Below are 15066 nucleotides of genomic sequence, written 5' to 3'. Positions count from 1 at the left end.
TTACAAAACTATACAGTGTTTCCTTTTCTAATAATATCCTTGTAGTGACTGAGTCACAAGTTCTGGGAATGTCTGTAAATATCATAGCAAAAAGTTTGAATTTCTTGTTCTTCTGCTTCTTTTATTTTATTAAACGATAACTCAAAAACCAAAACAATGGTGTAAACCAATCTCACTGAGGTGATATAGTTTCAAACCGAGTATCCGCTTTTATAAATATTATTAACTAGTACTTAAAGCTTAAATAAGAGGGAAACAGGAATTATCAATAAATATTACAATTGGAACCTCATTATACTTAGAACTTGGACATAAATGTAACCTTCCTATGTCTGTTGAAGCATTGCATAACAAAAACAAGCAAAGGAGTAAATAAAAAACTTTTCAAAAAAAGGAAGTAAATATAGGGATGGCTAATATCAATCCAATAACTATCCAATCACAGTTTATTTTTGTCTGATAACATCCTACTACACTATGTGGCTATTTTATTATGTAGGGATGATGCAAGTGCCATTCCTACAATCTTGTTTGCATTGTTTTTGAAGGATTGATATTAACCATCTCTACATTTACTTCCTTTTTGGAAAAGTGTTTTCTTTACTTGTTCCTATTCATTTGATCTTATAAAATTTTTACGATCTAAAACTAAACAGTGAATTATTGCTCGTTAACACCTAACAGTACATCTTTTTTTTTTCACTATAAAGACCTGCAAGTTCCTGTTTGTCATTCATTTTAACACTGATTTTTTTTCCAAATACCTCCAGCAAACAAGGTGTGGAATCAGGTGTATCTTTTCTAGCTGAAACATGACCATTTGGGGGCAGAAGGGCAGGAGCTTTAACCTACCCAGTGCATGTCACTGATTTTTGTTTTTGGTTTTAACTTTGTAGTTTTGCGCCAATCGCATTTTCTTATATATGTATATATCGATATTTCACCTTTTTTTCCCACAGTTTTTATGCACTTGTGTTGATAAACCTGATAAAATATTAGTCGCCAGTAGAAAAATAACCAGAAGATGTCGCTATAACATGTGAAGTAAGATTAAAAAGGCCCCAGGCACAGCGGTATGTCTGCGGACTTACAACGCTAGAAACCGGGTTTCGATACCCGTGGTGGGCAGAGCACAGATAGCTCATTGTGTAACTTTATGCTTAACTACAAACGAACGAACAAGATGAAAAGGATGGCTCCAAATTATATCATTAATCACTAGCAGGAAAATACTCAGATGTTGATAGTATGTAAAGCCAGACAAAGAAAAGAAAGATGGTTACAAAGCACAGCAATAACTACAGGAACCAAAGTAACTTCAAGGAATATAATTACTTCTTCACAAAGACGTTTCTAGTCTCAGTTAGATTTAAAGAAATACCCTATGAAGTTCCAAACCCTCCTGATGAAACCAGAAACACCACAAACTTGCTAAGCCTAAAATATAAATTGGGTCAACTTGATTAAAGGATTAAGATCAGATGTTTGAATTAGGATGATCTTCATAAATAAAGATTTTATTTCTTTATCATTTGGCGTTTATTTATGATAGAAAAATAATATGAGATGTTTAAATCAGCTTTTAGGCCTCATTGGAACACTGATGTTTGTTATTTTGTTTGTTTGTTACCAAGCGCAAAGCTACACAGTAGGCTATATGCATTTTCAGACTTGCCGATAAGCCACTGGGGGCTCTTAGATTGGTAAAACTTGCATTAAAATGAAACAATATTTAAACCACATTTTTAAAATAAAGCCTTTTATAAAAGGTGAGTTAAATATGTTTCTTTTAAAACTAACTACTATCATAGACAAATTTAAACTATTTGTTCTCATGATTTGTTATACATTAAAGAAATTGTTAATGATTTACTTACTATAATATTTTAACAGAAAAATGTTTGTTTACATCCCACGAATCACAAAATATAATACAGATTATTAGAATCCCTATTAATATTTTTACCTTCGAGTTTGTTTAAGCAACAAACTATCACCGCTATGTTCACGACATATATTTAATATCAAATTTTTGTGTTTAAAGCTCTCAAACCGCTGAGCCACCTAGGGCTTTATCTCTTGATATAATTCGAATGAATTTATGTTTTGATATAAAGATTGTTTGTTTGTTTTAGACCAAAGCCACATTGGGCTATTTGCTGTGTCTACCGCTGGGAATTGATCCCCAGATTTTAGCGTTGTAAGTGTGGAAAATGTTTGTTTTATTCTTAACCACAAAGTTACACAATGGACTACTTGTGCCCACCACGGGTATTGAAATACAAGGAAGCATTACTGTGTCATTTCTAGTTGCGACAGTAAATCTGTGCCTGCTAATTTTAAATTACTAAGTGAAGTGATTTGATTTAATTGTGATATCTGTGTGTTGATTAAACAAAAACACTTTTATTCAGAGATTATGCGTTCTTTCCTTGAATTTTTTGAAATTTAAGTAAATAGAATGCGATACAATATCACACACACGTGTTATTCGTTCCATATATACAGCCAGTTAATTAACCGGTTTAGGTCACGATTAGATCAGACCAGTTCTGGGGTAAATGTATAACTATAGCAGTAATGTCTAGAAGCATCTTTAGGGTGTAGTGAACAGAAACGTATAAGCTTCTATCATTATCCAGAATTTTAATTTGGAAACAAATTACAAAATTTCCCGAATGTTCTATAGTTTTATGTTATTACTCACATGTATATAAATATTTCAGATATTCTGTATAAAAAAGAATACATTTGAACTATCAAGTCCCCCCCCCCTCTAAACCGTTTTTTTTATTCAGATTTTGAAAGTACTTATTAGCTGCACGTTTCAAATTACTATTTCATCCATAATTGAGGATTTCAACTTCAAAAAATATGTTATCTAGGTGAAAAAAGTGACAACATCTGTAAAGTAAACTTCAACAGTAGGATATGTTTGTTTTTGGAAATTATTTAAAAAGAAGCTACCATCCTCAGTTTCGTAATTACTCTTTACAAGGTCTACAGTTTTAGATAGCCTCTTACACACATGCGACTCGTTATGTAAAATAGCCATTGGTTCATATATCTCAATCCTGTCACCGAATATGCTTGCCCTTTTAGTGGGGACGTTATAATGTTTGTTGGGAAAGAGTAGCCCAGAAACTGGCGGTAGGTGGTGTTAACTAGCTGCATTCCCTCTAGTAAGTCTAGTCTATCACCTCTAAATTAGGAACGGCTGGCGCAAATAATCCTCGAGTGAAATTCAACAAATTAGTTTCAATAATACACAAACTCTATCCCTATTAAAATTATGCAAGTACTTATTTCTTCATATATTTTCTTTCAATACTTTAGAAAATTTTTCTAACAAAAAGCAATCATTGTTTTGATCTTTAAAGATAATTGTTTCGATCACCTGCTTTTATTGTACGATAATAGAACTTTCCAAACATGTCTATGCATATCTCCTTATTTCATTATCATTATTAAATATCATATAAAGTTATCCATCTTATTTACGTTCACTTTTATATGTAGGGCGTTGTCACGTGGTTATCGTTCCTCTCAAGTATTCACGGTTAGTGACCCGTTTGCCACAAAAACGCGATTCGCACTTTGGGGCCACTACAATAATGATGGTTAATTAAATCAAACTACTCCTTCTGATAATAGTAGTATAAGAATGGACAACTGGTACTGTTGACTTATTGCCTTTTCTATCTTATATCATTTAAAACTTAGGGACTGACTGCTCGCGTAGATTGCTTTAAGCGAGATTCTAGAACAATTTGTTTGTTTTTGAATTTCGCGCAAAGCTACACGAGGGCTATCTGCGCTAGCCGTCCCTAATTTAGCAGTGTAAGACTAGAGGGAAGGCAGCTAGTCATCACCACCCACCGCCATCTCTTGGGCTACTCTTTTTCCAACGAATAGTGGGATTGACCGTCACATTATAACGCCCCCACGGCTGAAAGGGCGAGCATGTTTGATGTGACAGGGATTCGAACCCGCGACCCTCAGATTGCGAGTCGAGTGCCTTAACCACCTGGCCATTCTAGAACAAACGCTCACTTTATTTCTTGACTTTTGAAAACTACCACACACAAACATAAAATAAAATTTGTTGTTGTTTGTTTTAGCGCAAAGCTACACAACGGGCTATCTGCTCCCTGTCACCGCGGGGAATTAAATCCCGAATTTTAGTTTTGTAAGTCAGTAAACTTGTTGCTGACCCTCAGTGGATATTTAAATTAGTAAACAAATTTCTTTGGTGCAAAACGATCACGTAGCAAATCAATATTTTACCCTTGAGGTTTGATATTAAAATGATAAAAAACTGTATCGTGTATGTATATACATACATCTGTGAATATAAGTAGCATGTACTTTGGTTTTATATTTCATAATAATAAAATATTTCCAGTCGGAAAGCCTTGCAGTAGGTGTGTATGCTTAAATTTAAAATTAATGTTTGTTTGTTGAATTTCACACAAAGCTACTCAAGGATTATCTGCGCTAACCAGCTCTAATTTAGAACTGATAGACTAGAATGAAGGTAGCTAGTCAACATCACCCACCGCCTACTTTTTTACCAGAGAAAAGTGGGACTGATCGTCTCATTACAACACCTCCACGGCTGAAAGGACGAGCACGTTCGGTGTTAGAAGTTGAGCCCCGCGACATGCAAATTGTGAGTTGAGTGTTCTAACCACCAGACTAAGTACGTGAAAAGTGTTTTAGGTCCTCAAGTGAGTAAAAAATAAATGTAGCATTCCAGAAATTGGAATGTTCAACCTGAAAGACAACTTAAGCGATGGCAAGATTAGAAACCATAGGGTTCATATATAGCCTTCTTTATATCTAAACAAAGTGAGGGCTGTCGGCAGCATCAACGTTCACAGCGGCCTTGTAGCCAGCTCTTTAAGCAAAAAAGGGGGAATATGGCTTCTATAACACGCCCACAACTATAAGTGCAAGGCATGTGCAGAAGCATCACAAAATGAACCATCAGGCAATGCCATACCTTACAGCATTAGAAGGAAAACTTAGCTTCCACAGTTCGATAAAACTCCTACGACACCCATTGAGCAGCGAAATTAGAGATAAATCTAACTTATGAAATCAAAAGACATCTTCAACTTCGGAACTTTTTTATATTGTATAAAAATAATTTCTAAAATACTGAGTACATCAACTGCAATGTCAGTAGCCTTCCTCAAGATTTTAACAAGAATGGCTCCACTTCGTTACCCTATTGAAAACAATAATACAAATCCACTTTATTTCGAATAGTGAAAAAATAAAATCAGTATGCTTTACGTAAAAAACAAAAACAAACGAAATTTTAAAATAACGGCACGGAGATTAAAAAAAAAGATTGAAGTTAACTATATTATGTGATATATGATTTTTTTAAATTTCATTTCAAATCACATTAACCTTTCCAAATATATTATAGTACCGCCATCTATGGAGCACCGTAAATACTTAGATACATTTTCAGCATGAGATTTTTTAATTATTCAATTACTTATTTTAATGCATTAAAACACTTCAACCGTAATCATAGCACTTGTGAGGAACAGACCAGAAACCCTTAGGTATAGCTGGCTTTAATTTTGAACTATCTAAAGGGAAGGCAGCCAATAAGCGGAAACTTCCTCCTCAAGACATTTGGCGGACTTTTTTTTTTATAATTTCATTATGAAATTGAACTGTTTTTATAACTCGCCCCACCTAAAAGTGTTAAGAGATATCACGTCTCGAACCCTGGGCCCTTCGATACGCAGTCACTACGCCATGAGCGCTATGGTAACATGAATCGGTCAGATTAGGCGAGTTTCTTTTCCTTCACAAAATACACGTAATAACTTAATATTATTTTTAATCAAAACAAACAAATATGGTAGTAAAACGTGAGCTGAAACATTTCTGTTTCTTCAACATGGGTATACCCTAAAACCCTAACAAGTACAAATGATATAATTTGTATAGAGCGTTTTCTCTCTTAATCGCTAGAATTTTACTACTGATATTTGTCTACAGACAGTAATATTTACTTCTAACTTGTATAGAGCGCTTTCTCTCTCTTAATCGCTAAAATTTTACAACCGATATCTGTCTACAGACAGTAATATTTACTTCTAACTTGTGTAGAGCGTTTTCTCTCTTAATCGCTAGAATTTTACTACTGATATTTGTCTACAGACAGTAATATTTACTTCTAACTTGTATAGAGCGCCTTCTCTCTCTTAATCGCTAAAATTTTAATACCGATATCTGTCTACAGACAGTAATATTTACTTCTAACTTGTAAAAGAGCGCTTTCTCTTTTAATCGCTAAAATTTTAATACCGATATCTATCTACAGACAGTGATATTTACTTCTTAAGTAATTTTTGAATATATTTTATTAGATTTTGGAAAAAAATATTTATAACCTACCGTTTACAAATATGGATATTTGTTTACCTCTAATAGTAAAAACATTTTCAAGCTCATTTTGCTATGACAGATTTTAGAACTTACGCTATTTGGATCCAAAAACACAAGCCAAAATATGTTTCTTTTTGTTGTTTTTTTATTTCTGCACTACACACACGCTATATCAATATAATACATATATTATACAAAAAACTTGCATATAACTTTAATCAAATCACCCTAGAGTAACACATGCACTGAACAACAACAACAACAAACTAGCTGGTTTATATTATACCTAAAGTAATTACCCTAACATTAGTTTATACTTTACCCTTCTCTGCACAATTAACTTGAATGATACAGAACTACACACATTAAAACGTTGCAGTGTGTCCAGCGTACTTACTGTTCTTGGAATGTATCTAGACAACAACATAATTTATTCCAATGTTACTCGTTAAGTGACTCCGTAACTTACATGAATCAATTCAAGTAATTACTGAAACCTACATAATAACATTACGAACAGGCCACGTGGCGCACTTTAGATATTTAAATATATTTTATGTATATTACTGGAGTCGTGTTCAAAAAGTGAATTGTGCTTACACCTAACAACACGCGTGCTCGCATAGGCAAATAATTTTTATAAATCACCAGTTGACTGGTGCTATTGCATTTTTAATCGATACAGAGGGGGTTGTTTGTCACTTAATATCGCCAGCCATTCATTAATAACATTGCTATTGTATATCTAATAGTTGGGCTATTAAATATAATTTTAATTTATTTTCGTTTTGTAAAAAATTAGATTAATAAGAAAATAAATGAAGTCATAAATGATGAGGGGAGGGATGCAGCATCGTCAGCCCCATTGACTCCGCGGCGCTGGATCAAACAATGAAGCCGAGATCACTATGCATTTGATGTATTTCTAACATTCACCCTTATGAAAGCAATTTTCATTTTTTTTTACAGTTTAGTAATTTGCTTGATTAACATACACTTAGTTGTTTGCACGTGAGTTTTGAATTCTTGTGTTATTTCGTTGCGATGTGTATCAATATATTAACTGAATATAACTTGCATAGTCCATATCAGTGGCAAATACAGCAGATCTGAAGGCATAAAACAACTTTGCCATTTCTAACACACTATCATGGTTTGTGAATGAGAGTTCTGACGTTATGTAAGAGAGAGAAAATGTCAATAGAGGGCTCACTTCATTACTTGTAATACTGTGAAGCATTTAATTAAATAAAATTAATATCATTAAATCATATGGCTTTTAAATTGCATCAATTTGGTATTGATCAAAAATTTTCCATTTCTAATAAAAAGGAAAAACAAAATTTTTTTTGTTACCAAGGTTATTCTACTAGTTAGATCATATTGAAATTTGAAACTAAATAGCATAATTTAGAAAAAAATGTAAAAATTAGGTATGGACATAATTATTCAATTTAATTATTCCAAGTGCATGCCAGGATGTTTAAAGATTTAATACGTGAATTTTTAGCAAACTTGTGTATCAAAGAATTTTCTTAATATTTCTTCCATCTGGCAACATTAAGAGAAAGAAACATATATATATATATACTGCAAAATATCAACAACAGTTTATCATCTCATTGAATGAAAAAACTATTTCTAAGTATACTTTTAAAAAAACTAGAACATTTTTTAAATCAGTTTGGTATAGAAATCATGTTCCTTTTTTAATAGATGTTTAGAATTCTCTTCCACATTCTTCCTTTTGTACACCATTCCCTTGTATTGCACATACTTGGAAATTAAATATTTAAATACTGTCTGTATAAGAAAGAATAAAATCCTTGCCTGTTTCACTGCCTTGTGCCTAAATAATGATGAGGACACATAGGACAAGAAACATTACATTTTTTTTTATCAAACTCACAGGAGAAAATCCACAAGACTGTCCCAAAATATCAACTATCAATCTGTTGTAATAGAGGAAAAAAGGCAAACAGGCTCAAATAAAGTTTATTTTTCAATGTGTTTTGTACTAGAAGAAACACTAAAGTTTGGAATTACACAATATTGTTAACAACTTCTTTAAAACAATCCCTTAGTTATGTTTACACAAAATAGAATACAATTACATTTCTAGAGGAAATCCCAGAATCCCACCATGATAAAACATTAAAGCTCTTAAGACCACTTATGTGAGAAAAAAAATTGTAAAAGGTATTTTTGAAGCCTGTGCAGCTTGGCAAGTAAAAAATATTTTAAAACTTTTAATGGACCTGAAAACTGAAAGATTGTGAAGAATACATTTGAAAATTTGTGCGTACATAAGTCTCCTATCGAGTTTATATGTTTTAAAAAGTAAAAAAGGGTTTTGAAACAAAATAACTCGTAACCAACCTATATGACTAGACACTAAAAGTCCCACAGTTAAACACTAAGAATAAAATTATCTTTTATTTTTTTCTTACTGGATTTGGCAGCATGTCTAAGAAGTGTATTTTCTATCATTACTCATCACTCTTTGCTCACATATATAAAATTTTACTAACTGTATACAAATTTCCATATTAAATAAGTAGACTTAAAATGTATAGAATAATTAATGAACACTCATCTCTTCAATGTCTCAAGTTTCTACAGTTTTAAAATTATACTTTTTTTTATTGATATGTTCAAGTCTTTATCTATGAATAATCATAGAATCTCTCTCACACATATAATGAAATACCTAAAGCTATACATTTATTTTTTTTTCTTTGGTAGAGAAGAGATATTTTCAAATTATGATTTGTTGTTTTTAGCTTCAAATCATGATAATTCACGCTTCTGACCTTTGAACATTTTGAAAACTTTATCTAACAACAGCAATTAATTCTGGAGCAAAACACCATCTTTAGAAATGATAGTTAAAGATGTTTACATAATACAGAATTTAACAGAAAGTTTATATTCAATATCAAATACTGTAAATTTTACAATAAAGAAACGGACACAGATCATATTAAGTTTTCATGAACTATATAGCCACCACTGTTATAATTTAATTAACAAACCAAAAGGGATCAGTAAAAAAAAGAAAAAATGTAATCTAGTGACTCAACAAGTGGAAGATGGTTAAATGTGTTTTTAATCTGATTATTATAACTGACCATCCATGCATTAACCATTTATTTGATTTTCATTTGCTGCGATTCATTAGTCAGTATTATCATTTAATCTATAATGATTATGATCAGATATGCAAATATTATGACAAGTAACAATACCGAATCATTGTAGATAGCATCTGATTAACCATACAACAAAGGACTTTAAAACAATAAGAGTTTGTATCTAGAAACAACTACATTGACACATATGATCTTACCAATTACACAGATGAGCTTCTAAAAACATCTAATCATTTATACTACCAAAGTTTATAGCATGACCAATAATACAGATGAGCTTAAACATTGACTGAAATACTTGACCAATTACACGACTATGCCAATTATTACCATATATGTCCATAAAAAAAGATGGTGAACAGGGATCTTAATAGTGGATTTGTTATATTGAGATGCCTGGCTAAACTCGGTGATTGATCACAGTAAAGTTAAAGTCTACTTTATCATACAAAATCAGGCAGTGATAATGTGAGATTAGGCCTAATATTTATTATATACTTACAGACTCACTAAAGTACTATACACTTACAGACTCACTAAAATACCACAAAAAATACTTTTTTAAAATTTACCATAGTTCTTATCAGCTTCTCCATAATGAAGGGCATTTCAAACTCTGATAAAAGCTTCAGAATTTGGAAATAGGACAAACGAAGTCGTGTTTATCTGACAGAACATCAACTTTGATTTAGTATATGCCACCATTCACAACGACACAAGTATATAAAAAGAAGGTGTTCATGCAACATGAAACTTTGTTTCAGCTGATCTTCAACTTCAAATGACTAATGACTGTGATCCTGAGTTTGTTATATATATAATACAATTAATTAGCTTTTCTTTATGTTTCTGTAACGTTGTGTAAGACCTTCAAATCTTCGGAAACTGTAGTTAACAAAGACCCAGTCTTTATCTTCCTGCTTCTGTGATTCTTCCAAAGCGCTTGGTGCAGCTGCTGCTTGGGCAAAATGAATAAGTAATTAGAACAAAGTGAAGGAATGATAGACTATGGTAAAATTATCCAGCAAATACTTTCCTGTCGTCAAGCCATGTTCAGACACAAAACCATAATTAACATAGTTACCTTATTCATCTATTTATAAGTTAAACATGCATAAAGTTACAAAAACCATCCAATTCTAAGGTGATTTTTCAACTAACAGTATGATATGGTAATGTGTATAACTTTGATCTGAATAATTATACATAAATCTTTAAAATCCAGGTCATATAACCCATAAAATCTTTGCAAATCAGGTCACAATCCTAATAATTAAAATATAAAACAGTGTCACCTGTATCTAATAGATTCAAGAAATTTACACATAAAGCTCTGAAGAAAATTGCTGCATGCCTAATATCTACATAATAAAGCTCTGAAGAAAATTACTGCATGCCTAATATCTACACAATAAAGCTCTGAAGAAAATTACTGCATGCCTAATATCTACACATAAAGCTCTGAAGAAAATTACTGCATGCCTAATATCTACACATAAAGCTCTGAAGAAAATTACTGCATGCCTAATATCTACACAATAAAGCTTTGAAGAAAATTACTGCATGCCTAATATCTACACAATAAAGCTCCGAAGAAAATTACTGCATGCCTAATATCTACACAACAAAGCTCCGAGAAAATTACTGCATGCCTAATATCTACACAATAAAGCTCTGAAGAAAATTACTGCACGCCTAATATCTACACAATAAAGCTCTGAAGAAAATTACTGCACGCCTAATATCTACACAATAAAGCTCTGAAGAAAATTACTGCATGCCTAATATCTACACAATAAAGCTCTGAAGAAAATTACTGCATGCCTAATATCTACACAATAAAGCTCCGAAGAAAATTACTGCACGCCTAATATCTACACAATAAAGCTCTGAAGAAAATTACTGCATGCCTAATATCTACACAATAAAGCTCCAAAGAAAATTACTGCATGCCTAATATCTATGCAATAAAGTTCTGAAGAAAATTACTGCATGCCTAATATCTACACAATAAAGAAGCACATAAAATTCTACTCACGAATCCGTAGGTCAACATCAGGAAAATCATCAAAATTAGATGTGTCATCAATACTTTTGATGTCAATGGGAATGGCTGATGGACGTTCTCTGCAGACAAATAGACAATGGAAAATACTGTTAAATTTCTAGTGAAACCTACAACACACTTCTAGCACTTTCACTATACCACATTTTGATTGTTGCATCCCACCTTGCAGACAAAATTACACCATTGAATTAAATAACATATAAAGTAAACTTGTAGTCATTGTTTCACATATTCATAAAATAAAATACTTCAGAGTTGAAATTTATTTTATAAAATTGTTTTATCTACTTAGTTTATATATAAAAATAAAAATTTAGATTTTTGGTTGATTTCATTATGCTTCCAATAAAATCATTAGTTTTTTCGAATTTCCTGAGCAAAATGTGGTACTCATAGTCCTCCTAGGGAGAAAGTATTAATAGTTTTAAACAAAATAGTGCTGATTTGTCACTTTTAGCATGAATAAAAGTGACTTTATTGAATTTTAGCCAATTGCTGTTTCTAAACCTTGGTTGTCATGATGTGATGTAATTGCCTGTATCTCAGCTTAAACAAGTCATATGCTAGTGATCTAAGACGGTCATGAAAGCTTATTTTCCACTCATTTCAACTGTAACAATCAAAAGTACTTTCAGTTGAGCAGGGGTCTGCACAAAGTCAGGAGTCAGAACAAAGTGATAAAAGCTTCATTTGGTAATATGCTGGTAGAAGAAAATGTTTGTAAATTTCTGCTACAAATACACAGTCTTGATTTTTTTTTCAAAGTTTCAAAAATTTATCATTTGAATTATCATGTTGAAATATGGTAAGAAAATAATTTTTTTGAGGTGAGGTGTGTTTTGTTAAATCACTTAGCACACAACCATATCGTTTCATTTTGCTGTGTTATGCTTTGTTTGCATTAGGCCATATCAAGCTAAGCAACTGTTTGAATGGGCAAAGAAAATAATCAAAAATAAACGTAAAAAAATTATAAATTAATGAATGTAATATAGATTTAAAACTTACTACATACATTAAATAAAACCTCATGATTGGCAAATTAAAATAAATTTTGTTTGCTAATAATTTGGTTGAGGTAAAAAGTTACGTTTATGTGTAATGCCAATAATCCTAAACACAGTGGAATTGTGTTCTTTGTTTTTCTATTCAAAACAAAGATACAATTTAATTCTATAAAATAAAAACTTAATAGGAAACTTTTACAGGAATGTAGGAACACAAAATCAGGAATGAAAATCAACAAGAGAGGTAAGCTGCAAATCTTATAAATATCATATAAAAATGAGATGTTTTATTTGCAGAAGTTACCTGATCTCTAGAAAAATTCCCCTGAAGTTTCAAACAAACCGTACCACAGGTGCATGAAGTCAGAGCAGCAGAGTTAAATGGAACTTTCCAATACCATGAAAATAACTAATTCTTGACCAGTACTCCTGGTAGAAGTTGGAGCACCATATTTTACTTCTCCAGTAGTAAATTGTGTCTCAAAATGTTAATCAGCTATTTTAAAATTTGTTTTAGAATACAGCTCTACAGTAATTCATCCAAATGAGCAAAAGTCATGAAACAAACCACGAATTGTAGGTAGGCTGATAACAGCTTAAAATTGTAGTTCTTACCAATTCATGGTGTTGTATTCGTTATCATTAGAGATGTTTCACAATTTTCTATACCAGGAGTTACATTTCAAAAGTACTGTCTGTTATTATATCAATAAAGTATCATTACCTAATGTGTTCCCAATCTACTCCCTTAAAGAATGGATGTCCTTTAATTTCTTCTAACTCTCCTTTGCTTCCCATTCTCCTTTCTACTTCACAACAAAACCCTTGAATCAGATCTTTAGATTCATTAGAGATGGGTACCTCTGGGGGAAACATCAATGTTTCTCTCCAGTTTATAACCTTCCTGTAGGTTTCTTGTGGGGTATCTGAACAAAATGGTGGATAACCTGTAGTAGAAAGAATTGAAAAGAAGAATTACTTTTAAATTCAGTATACCTGCATAGCATTATTAATTAGCAACCTTAAATTTCAAGTCCTTTATTTCTGTTCTTTTTTGTTTTAAGCAAGATGTTGGTCTATCACAATGACATATTGGTTTCTGTAAGAAAAGTCTAAAGATGTATAGAAAAGGAAACAGTTTGCCAAAAAAAAAAAATACTTGGATTTACTGCAAACTTTAATTGAAAGTTCATTGTAGTGAATTCCATACTCAAAACATTACATTAATGTTTTTTTACACACATTAGTGACTAATTCTAGTTCTGCTCAGTAATTAAAATTAACATGATCAATTTTTTTACACACATTAGTGACCGATTCTAGTTCTGCCCAGTAATTAAAATTAATACGATCAATTTTTTACACACATTAGTGACCGATTCTAGTTCTGCCCAGTAATTAAAATTAATATGATCAATTAGAAGGAAAATGATGTCATACTTGCAGACTAAAGGTTCTAGTTTATTCAAGTTAAACTAAGATAATACACAATTAGTCTACTTTATGTGAAAAATGTAAGACCAGAAGCAATTCTTTACGAAATCATAACAATAAAATTCATTTTTCTGCTTATCATAGGTTAAATTACATGACACAGACAACAACAACACGTTCACTGAACAGTGAAAACTAGAATAATTCAAAGCATATATATTTTTACATTTAATAGCACACCAGAAAATATTAAGTAGTACATAGATTAAGAGCCAACTTAAAAAAAATTATTATAACAAGTTTCTACATAGAATAATCAGTCCACTAAAGTGTTTTGACTGGCATTAGTATATAAACATGCTTACATGTAATTACATAAAAGCTTATCACAGAACTAGAATTTAATTACTATATAATACAAGATATGTATTAAATTAAAATCTGGTCATGAACATTTTGAACATGTTTGAGATAGGACAAGTCAACACTGTAATCTACAGATTGTTACCCTACAAGGTTCTGTTAATTCAGACCTACCTATTAACATTGTACATAATGTTTGGAGACAGGATAAGTCAACACAATGTAATCTACAGATTGTGACACTATAAGATTCTGTTTATTCAGACCTACCTATTAACATTGTACATAATGTTTGGAGACAAGATAAGTCAACACTGTAATCTACAGATTGTGACACTATAAGATTCTGTTTATTCAGACCTACCTATTAACATTGTATATAATGTTTGGAGACAGGATAAGTCAACACAATGTAATCTACAGATTGTGACACTATAAGATTCTGTTTATTCAGACCTACCTATTAACATTGTACATAATGTTTGGAGATAGGACAAGTCAACACAATGTAATCTACAGATCATGACCCTACAAGGTTCTGTTTATTCAGACTTACCTATTAACATTGTACATAATGTTTGGAGATAGGACAAGTCAACACTGTAATTAACAGGTCATGACCCTA

The 15066-nt window shown here is 31.7% G+C and overlaps 1 protein-coding gene across 6 annotated transcripts in view; it reads right to left on the bottom strand.

Annotated features, from left to right (window-relative positions):
* Nucleotides 1-6544: 6544 nt before the first annotated feature.
* LOC106457076 (serine/threonine-protein kinase tricorner-like) overlaps nucleotides 6545-15066 on the bottom strand; it is a 55996-nt gene continuing 47474 nt past the window's right edge. For all 6 annotated transcript variants that reach the window (XM_022382884.1, XM_022382886.1, XM_013916460.2 and 3 more), the window contains 3 exons: nucleotides 13369-13591; nucleotides 11608-11696; nucleotides 6545-10524 (listed from right to left, as the gene is read on the bottom strand). In XM_022382884.1, coding sequence (XP_022238592.1) covers nucleotides 10400-10524; nucleotides 11608-11696; nucleotides 13369-13591 — 437 coding nt within the window. In that variant the 3' untranslated portion in view covers nucleotides 6545-10399. The remainder of the gene's footprint in view (nucleotides 10525-11607; nucleotides 11697-13368; nucleotides 13592-15066) is intronic.

Source organism: Limulus polyphemus, unplaced genomic scaffold (genome assembly GCF_000517525.1).
Source record: "Limulus polyphemus unplaced genomic scaffold, Limulus_polyphemus-2.1.2 Scaffold289, whole genome shotgun sequence".
NCBI classification, from domain to species: Eukaryota; Metazoa; Arthropoda; class Merostomata; order Xiphosura; family Limulidae; genus Limulus; species Limulus polyphemus.
Note: the sequence above shows the minus strand (reverse complement) of the source record. Positions and strands in the feature narration are given on the sequence as shown.